Source organism: Lissotriton helveticus, chromosome 7 (assembly GCF_964261635.1).
Source record: "Lissotriton helveticus chromosome 7, aLisHel1.1, whole genome shotgun sequence".
NCBI lineage: Eukaryota > Metazoa > Chordata > Amphibia > Caudata > Salamandridae > Lissotriton > Lissotriton helveticus.
Window position 1 is genome coordinate 1,809,589,272 of NC_136068.1, and position 9,334 is coordinate 1,809,598,605.

Below are 9,334 nucleotides of genomic sequence, written 5' to 3' on the forward strand. Positions count from 1 at the left end.
GAAGGATCTTCCACCTGCTCTGCCTCTGTGGATGTGAGGGGTTTCGACCAGTGCGAGGTTGGAAGATCGGAGGTTTCTTTTGGGTACGTGGAAGTTGATTCTGTCATTGAGGTATTTGGGTCCGTTGTTGTGTAGTCATTTGTAGGCGTGCGTGAGGATTTTGAAAGTGACTCTTTTCTCCACGGGGAGCCAGTGGAGAATTCGTAGGTGTTGACTGATGTGTTCATGTCGGGGGATGCCGAGGACGAGTCCGACGGCGGTGTTCTACATTGTCTGGAGTTTGCGAAGTAGGCACTTGTTGAAGCCGGCATAGAGTGCATTGCCATAGTCCAGTCTGCTGGTGATGAGCGCGTGGGTGACTCAGGGGGGATCCACTTGAAGGTCTTGTGGAGGATGTGGAGGGTGTCGAAGCAGCTGGAGGTGATGGCGTTGACCTGTCGGTTCATGGTGAATGATGAGTCGAGTACGATGACGAGGTTCTTGGCGTGGTCGGAGGGAGGTAGGTGGGCTTCCAAGGGCGGTCGGCCACTAGGTACTGTCCAATGCAGGTAGGTGGTACCGAGGACGAGGACTTCAGTCTTCTTGGCGTTGAGATTCAGGCAGCTGTTGGTCATCCAAACTGCGAAGTCTTGCATTTGTGTCTGGAAGCTGAGTTTGGCAGTGGTTGGGTCTTTGGTGAGGGAGAGGATGAGCTGGGTGTCCTCAACATAGGAGACGATGTTGAGGCCTTGTTGTCGGACAATGGCTTCGAGGGGGACCATGTAGATATTGGAATATCATAAAAACCGTGGCAGAGAGGAAACAAAGCGGGCCCTACAGGGCCCCCTGGTGTCTTATGCCCTGCAGAGGCACACAGGGGGGCAGAACATGTGCCCCCCAAATGCATGCACACCAGTTCACGCACAGCATGGAGTTTTCAGTCCATGGCGTGTAGAAACAGATTTTGGCTTTCCCATTGACGTGCCCATTTTCAGGGCCCCCGCCGTGGAAAGGCAAAAAACAAAGCCTGCCAGACAGAAGGAAACTCCTAATTTGGTTGGTGGTCTGAGCACAGCTTTGGATGTGCGACGGCGGGGTGGACCAGACGCCACACTGCCAAAGTCATAATCTGGACCTTCGGGACCAGAAAGCACACCAGCAGAGGAATACAATCAGGTCCAGTCCAGGTCCAGTTGCAACAGATCAGGTGGACACTTCAGGAAAACTTGTTGTGTCCCTCGAGTCACAAGGTAGGTTATCTAACTGAAGTTTGGAGTCCACTTCTTTGTATGGAGTACACGTTGAAGCAGGCCCTTCAGATCTCCTCACAGATCTCAAACAGCAGGCGCAGACCTTCCTTTTTTCTTCCCCAAATCCAGAAAGTGTTGTGATCCTCTTGCTCCTCGGGATCGATTTGATGCTATAAGGGTTCCGCTTCCAGATCGTTCCGAACTCAATCTGACTTACACTGAGTTCTGGTCGGATCAGGCAGGGGACAAAGGACAAGAAGGGACGGCAGGGACAAAGGATCTGTAAAACACAAGCAGACAAGATTAGCACACACACATCTCTCCCCCCAATATCTACTCTCAATAGATCTCACTAAAGGGTGTGTACCTTCATCTGCAGATCCTCTGCCAAACAAAACAGTAACGTAACTAGGACCATCTCCAACAATGAAACTAGACTCAGCACAGCATAACTCGCTGATTACTTCATCAGTATATGCAAAGTTTTCCCCTTCCTTATCCACTTCTTGTAAATACAAGTTCAGTTAAGTGAATGTTCCTATGTCACCAAACAGTGTACTTTAGGCATCCACGATATAACAACCGCTGCCAAATACCCAATGTTTGCGCTCCTCCTCTTTGGGAATCAACACGCTATCCCGGAGCAAGCAGAGTAATTCGTTACACCTATTCCAAAAGCGCTCCTTCTCTCCGGGGGATCAACGCGCTTCAATTAGAGCTAATATCTCCTCTCATGCAGGCATACACCAGGAGACCATTCGTTAGATCCGCCTTCCTGATTTATGTTCATCTGAAATGAGCCAGGACACTCCGTTGCCTTCACAAAGCTGCCCTCTGAGTTCCGCCTTAATTAACGGCATTTTCGCAGAGTCAAGAGAGAAAGAGCCGCGACTCGTCTATCCCTACCTGCTGACGCTTCTTCCTCCGATTTCGCGGTCCCAGGATGAGCGGATCCTCGCTTGAATGGAAACCCCGCTGAAATACGGTCCGCGTCTCCGAGTCGGCGTCTTCCTCGCCGACCGCCGAGAATTCTCCAAATCACAAAATTACACGCGCGCAGACGTGCGCGCGTCTCTCATAAGTAACCTCTTCCTTGCCCCTAAGCCTTATGGGACTTGTAGTCCCTTGCTCTTCTTGCGGTTCTTTACAGGCTAGGCAGGCGCATCAGCTAGATCCCGACAGTAGGCCCCCAGTCCCAGCGCCTTTTAGAGCCCGGCTTCTCTGGACATCTCCGGTAAAAGGAACGAACCGCTCTAGGGGCATGCACCCCACTGCAAGGTTCCCATGAATCCTCTTCCTCCGAGTATCCTTTCCAGGATACCAGAAACCATAGTTTTCCTCTGCGATACTGGGAATACCGAATCCTCTGCACCTCATATTCCAATCCCCTCGAAGTGGCATCGGGGGGAAAAGACCTCCTTCTCGCCGGACCCGCAGGTTTCAGCAACCCGCAGTGGAATACTGGGTGAATTCTCAGGCTACCTGGCAGGCGAAGCTTGTAGGCCACGGGGTTCACTTTCCGCACCACTTCATAAGGGCCTATGAACCTAGGATGAAAAACGCTCCTGAGTTTGAACCTTATGTTCTTGGTTGACAGCCGTACTCGGTCCCCCACCTTGTATTCCGGACCATCCACCCTCCGACGGTCCGCCCACTTCTTGTATGTTCTCTTCGCTTTCCGAAGGTGTCCAGCTATTTTCTTATGCAGCCGCAACAGAGTTCTCATGCGTTCCTGTACCGTTACCGGAAGGGTCTTTGCGGCGCTTCCGTAATTGGCCATGAAGGGTGAGACCCCTAAGGAACTGTGTACCGCGTTATTATATGAGAGCTCAGCCAGCCACAGCATTGAGACCCAGGACTCTTGAGCCTCCTTCGAGTAGCACCGTAAGTACTTCTTCAGAGTCTGATTGAGCCTCTCTGTTTGTCCGTCTGTTTGGGGATGGAACGAAGTGGAAATCGCAGCATCGATCTGCAACGCCTTGCACCAGGTTTTCCAGAAGCTGGCCACGAACTGAGGACCCCGGTCTGATACTATCACCTCAGGCAGTCCATGTAGACGAACCATCTCTTTCAACAACAGTTGTGCCGTCTGTCCCGCTGTGGGTAGGTTCCTACAAGGCAGGAAGTGACCCATTTTAGTTAAGCTGTCCACTACAACCAATACAGCCGAGTTACCCCTTTCAACAGTTAAGCCGGTGATAAAGTCAAGACTGATGGTGTGCCAGGGATACGGCGGTGTGGGCAGAGGAATGAGCTTTCCTCTGGCTCTAGTGTGATCCTATTTTCCACGTGCGCACGTCTCGCATTCCGACACCCATTCTTGGCTGTGACAGTCATGGATTCCCACCAGAAGTGCCTTTGCAACAGTTCTGTGGTCTTTGTTATCCCCGGATGACCCGCTAATGGAGAGTGGTGACACCATCGAAACGCCTTCTTTTGTAACCCCTGGGTGGGTAGATACAACTTGTCCTTAAAGAACGGCAGACCTTCTCTGATTAACCTTCCTTCACCACCTTTTGCCCATCTTTCCCACTGTTCCTGAGAACGGTTTATGCGTATCTCTGTGAGGAAGTCCTCTGCTCTCACGATACAGATCACTCTGTCCTTAGGTATTATTGACATGGGCGCATGTTTGTTCTGATCTTTGTTGCTTGCCTGACGAGACAGGGCATCCACCTTGCAGTTGTCCACTCTTGGACGGAACGTGATGTGAAAGTCATATTCCGCAAAGAAAAGAGTCCACCGCATCTGTCTCTGGGTGAGATGCCTAACCGACTGCATATACTGAAGATTCCTGTGGTCGGTGTACACTCTTACCATGATGGCGTGCCCCCAACAGATAAGGCCTCCATTCCTGGAATGCCTTTTTGATGTAAAGGAGCTCCTTCTCCGCTATAGTGTAGTTACACTCCGCAGAGTCCAGTTTCTTTGACAGGTATGCTACCGGGTGTAAACGACCCGTCTCCTTGTCCCTCTGGGAAAGAACCGCGCCTATTGCCATGTCAGACGTGTCTGCTTCCACCACGAATGGAACCTCCAAGTCCGGATGTCTAAGAATCGTGGCCGAAGTGAACGCCTTCTTCAGAACGCCAAATGTTCTGTCTGCCTCTGAGTCCCAAGTGAACGCCGCACCTTTCCTCAGCAGTCGTGTGATGGGTACAGCCTTCGAAGAAAACCCACTGATGAATCTTCAATAGAAGTTTGCGAACCCCAAGAAGCTTTGTACATCGCGAACATTCTTGGGCTCAGGCCAGTCCAGCACTGCTTTCACTTTGCGTCCAGTCATACAAAGTCCTGAAGGACTAAGATTGACCCCTAGGAAGTCTACTTCCTTGACCCCGAACTCACACTTGCTTAACTTGCAAAAAAGGGCCTGTTGTTGGAGCCTCTCAAGCACCTCACACACGTGCTTATAGTGATCTTGTGTTCTTCTGGAATAAATAAGTATATCATCTAGATACACGATAACAGAGATATCCATCAGCTCAGACAACACCTCATTCAGGAAGAACTGGAATGCCGCTGGGGCATTACATAGCCCGAACGGCATTACCAGGTATTCATACAGCCTATACCTTGTCTTGAACGCTGTTTTCCACTCGTCTCCCTGCCTTATCCTCACCAAGTGGTATGCACCACGCAGGTCTAATCTGGTGTAAATCACTGCTTCCCGGACCTGATCTAACAACACATTGATGAGGGGCAGCGGGTACCTATTCCTGACGGTGTTTTTGTTTAACATTCTATAGTCACAGCACGCCCTGAGATCTCCATTTGCTTTTGATATAAAAAACAAAGGGGAGGCCGCCGGAGATCAGGAGGGACGAATGAACCCTAATTTGACATATTCGTCCAAGTAAGCTCTGAGGTGGTGTGTTTCGGGCTCTGACAGTGCGTAAACCCTGCAAGAAGGAAGCGTGCTGTCGTCAATCAGGTCTATCCGACAATCGTATCTCGTATGTGGGGGAAGTGCCTCAGCCTTTTTCTTACTAAAGACCTCTGCAAAGCTCTTGTATTCCTCCGGAAGAGTTACCTCCTGTTCTACCACTGTCGCTACACACCAAGAAGAAGCCAATGCAGTCGCTATAGATTCCCCTTCACTCAAACACTGTACTCTACAAAGCTCAGATGTAAAACTCACTACTCGTTCGGCCCGGTTCCCTTCTGGGTTATGTTTACAAAACCAGGGCATACCCAGAATCAGTTCATATTGCGATGTGTCTATGATGTTCAGTACGATCTCTTCAACATGTAATCTCTTCTCCCCAGGCAGTGTCAGTATCAAAACTTCCGTTTGGGACGTGATCAGACCAGATTTAAGAGGCCTGCCGTCTGCCGCCACCACCTCTTCCGGAACCTTCCTGTCTACTACCCCTACAGACTAACTAAGCCACTATCGATAAAATTGCCTGTGGCCCCTGAATCCTGCATAGCCAGCACTTCATGGACCTGAGACCCTACTATGAATTCCAATCGAGGCCCATGTTAGATGTGTTCACATCTAACATGGGCTTCGATTGGAATTCATAGAGCATATTATCAAGGCCATTATCGCTGCTTTATCGGCAGTTTCCTGCCGATATAAGCGGCGATAATGTATCGCCTGTCCTTGATAATATGCCCCTCTGTTTTTTTGCCCCATCCCAATTCTTTTCACACTTCTGTGCTATATATTTATGGAAGGGCATTTGACAAAGGTTTACTTTATTCAAAGCATAAATTAGTTCATATCTTACTCAAAGTCTAAAATAAACTTCCTGAAATTTCTTCTGCTACTCTGCTACTAAAATCTTTAAAGACAAATTATCAGCCAACTTGCTCGGGGAGTGGAGATCTGCCCAAGCCTTGTGGCTCTTTTCACACTTTTAGAAAGGGCTAAACTATAAAAACTTTCATGGACTACAACTGAGTTAGGCTCAGGTGGGGTTGGTGTAACTCTAGCCGAGTAAACTTCCTAGGAGGTGCAAGTGACAGTCCCCTTGAACCTGCATTGAAATATCTCAGGTCCATCATCAGGGTCTCAGCAAGTTCACAAGGTGCTTCACTTAAGAAATTCAGCACACTGTGAGAGAAAACCACATATTCCTGTCCAACATAGTCTTTTTTATCTGCCAACTGCAAGCTCTCCATAAAGATCTGGCTTTCAAAAACAATTACTGTATTTTATGTGTGTTGTCTCTACAATGTCCATCTATATCAACCGATTGCATCTGTAGCTCCATTGAAGCAGGACACAAAATTAAGTTATTGTCTGCACAGAGCAAAACATGAATTATCTTTGTGCCTGGTATAAGCAAGGCGATGCTCCACAGATTCCTGGCAAATTGAAACATAACATCTGCTTTAGGTCAACACTCCATGAGCACCCCCAGCCCAGAAGAGTAACTTTGCTGAACTTTGCACAAGTTCTCCTCTTGAAATGAGCAGATCGGCTCCAACATATGATGGAATGTGCCATGAAAAGGGTGTATACTTCCACTCTTACTATTTAGTGAAGATTACGTGGCATTGTATATGAAATGTAAACTTCTGTGCTTGTGGCATATTTGCTTAGGCTCTGTGGATCTAATGTTGTCGAGATCACACTGTGTAAACTGCACCTCCGATACATGCTTTGACACATCTGTATTTTACTTTGCAGACAAGATTGTGACAGCCGCATCTAAGAATTGTGTCAACAAACAACCATGTGAGGATCGAATGCTGTATTGTCATGGTGGCCCTATAGTAGAAGTTGAGCACTTCCGCTGCTCAGATGGCCTCGGCCATTCCTAAATAAAGGGCACAGAAAACTCTCCATGGCTGAGTAGATGGAATTGCATCGACATTACCTTTCCAAAGCTCAAGCTTTCGTTCCAGGACTGATGTCAATACTGTTTGCGAACTATCTAGAACAATTTTCTCATGGTCAACCAACAAGCTATCAGATCTCTTGTATATCAAGTCATTTAGAGTAATGTGGTTTGCTTGTTTTCCAGCATTAATTCTAAACTAAATTGTAAGTGGGCGCTATTGTGGAGCATTATGCAATACATTCTATTATTGTTTTAGTTCAGAGGGGAAATCATTGATTGTCCTTTGTATCACACTGTGTCTAGTTAGTACCTTTCAAGATATGTACAAGAAAAATAACGGCAATATATGTTAGAACATTGATATGCGGCCTTAATGGAGAGGAGACGTCATCATAGGTTTGAAGAGGATTTACTGCAGGTGAGAACACATGATGCCAGTATAGGTAAGAAGGGGATCTGCTTTTCAGTACACATAAATTTCCTTTCTCATTCAAATTACATGGGTCCACGTAGTTTATTCTGCTGAGTAGCTGTGCGCATTACAAGTCTAATTTCATCATCATCATCAGAGAAGAGGTGTGGAGCAGCGGCCAGGGCGACTGACTCCGGAATACGGTTCGATCCTCAGGCACCGGCGGCAGATCAGCTCAGCACCATGTGACTCTGGGCAATAGCTCGCTTAATCTTCTAGACGGCCCCAAGCGCCTTGACACCTTCGGGTAATTGTTTGCGCTTTACAAATACTGGATATTTACATCATCATCATCATTGAAGACAAACATGGCCATTCAGAAAAGATGGGCAAATGTCCCACCATTCCAGTTCCTGCAGGCTCTTGAGCCAGGTACACTTAGGTTACAGACTAAGTCTGGGGATTCCATCAAATCTTTGTTTTGGAGTCATATTTTAAGGGTAACTTTGCTTGTGATCGCACCTATGCTACCCAAAACATATTTATCTGAAGCTCCTAGTAGCATCCCAACAGGGTACATGGATGATCTGGGAGGGATGTATGACGTTACAACGCATGCTTTTACCACGCATGCCTTTACAACACAGTATTTACAATGCATGCCTTTACAACGCATAGCGCTTTGGGGTGCTGGATAGTGAATAGTTTAATTTACTATTCCAACTCCAGTCCCTGTGGATAGTAGGGAAGGTGTTGGATAGTAAATTAAATCTATTCCCTATCCTAGAGCGCCCACCAGCGCAATGTGTTGTAATGGTTTGCATTGTAAAAGTTGCGTCGTAAAGGCACTGCGTGGTAAAAATTGCGTTGTAAAGGATGTTTCCCATCTGGGAGTCAATAAATTAATCAATCAATATAAACTTTAAGTAATACAGACCACAACATACACATCAAATATAAATCATCCTCTAAATAGTAAAATACATTGAAAGATAAATATACAGTTAAAAATCCAAAGAAAAATCTGAAAAGATGACAACTATCATGCACACCAAAGGGGTTTAATCACAGCTGTTTCTCAGCCTGATGGCAACTTTTAAAAAGCAAAGAACATTAAGAATGATATATGGGAGTCAAATGCGTTGAATGCTATTTCTTAAAGTATTTTTAAGTTACTTATTCCTTGCAGGTCTCCCAGGGAGTATTTACATAATATGTTCTAAATACAATTGATGGAATGCCCTTGGTCGGATTGCACCTGAACTGAAGGATGCCCAAGGATGCTCAAATTTATCAGCAAACCTGGCCAGATTAAAAGGTTTCATTCAGCTACGCACACCTTGACTGTACTAACAAATGCACAGAAAGATGTCACCAATATGTAGACATATATATCCAGGACACTCAAGTCTTGTATCATCCGGTCTTGATGAGGGGAGTGACAAAAGTGCTCATGAACATGAATGAATGAATTGTGAATGTGACATTGAAACCTTGACAACCCTACAGGATAAGAAGCCTGCAGCAATAGCCCAGACCCCATTTACAACTGAAAGGGGAGTGAATGTATTTTTGAGAATCCAAAGTAAAGCTATGCAGTTTGCAGGGATTTGCCATTTAAAAAACTACACAAATGTACATTTTTTCATCCATCTCCTAGGTAAAGTGCAATACTATACCCAAGTTCTAGCCCATTGTAGGATGTCTCACATGAAAGGCAAACTACAAAAAGTAGATTTTACACCTATTTAGCCCTTTAGGAAAGTCTTAATTCTACCTTACTATCGCCAGAGATAGCTAAACGCTACATCTAGGAGTTTCCTTTCCAACGGAATGTGGTGTGTTTGCACTTCTAACAAATACGCTAGGAATACTCTTTGGAATGGAGTCTAGATGGC

At 46.5% G+C, this 9,334-nt stretch overlaps 1 protein-coding gene across 1 annotated transcript in view; it reads left to right on the forward strand.

Moving 5' to 3' along the window:
* LOC144767725 (phospholipase A2 inhibitor and Ly6/PLAUR domain-containing protein-like) overlaps positions 1-8,087 on the forward strand; it is a 78,283-nt gene extending 70,196 nt beyond the window's left edge. The window contains exon 5 of the mRNA XM_078651109.1: positions 6,871-8,087. Coding sequence (XP_078507235.1) covers positions 6,871-7,004 — 134 coding nt within the window. The 3' untranslated portion in view covers positions 7,005-8,087. The remainder of the gene's footprint in view (positions 1-6,870) is intronic.
* Positions 8,088-9,334: the final 1,247 nt, after the last annotated feature.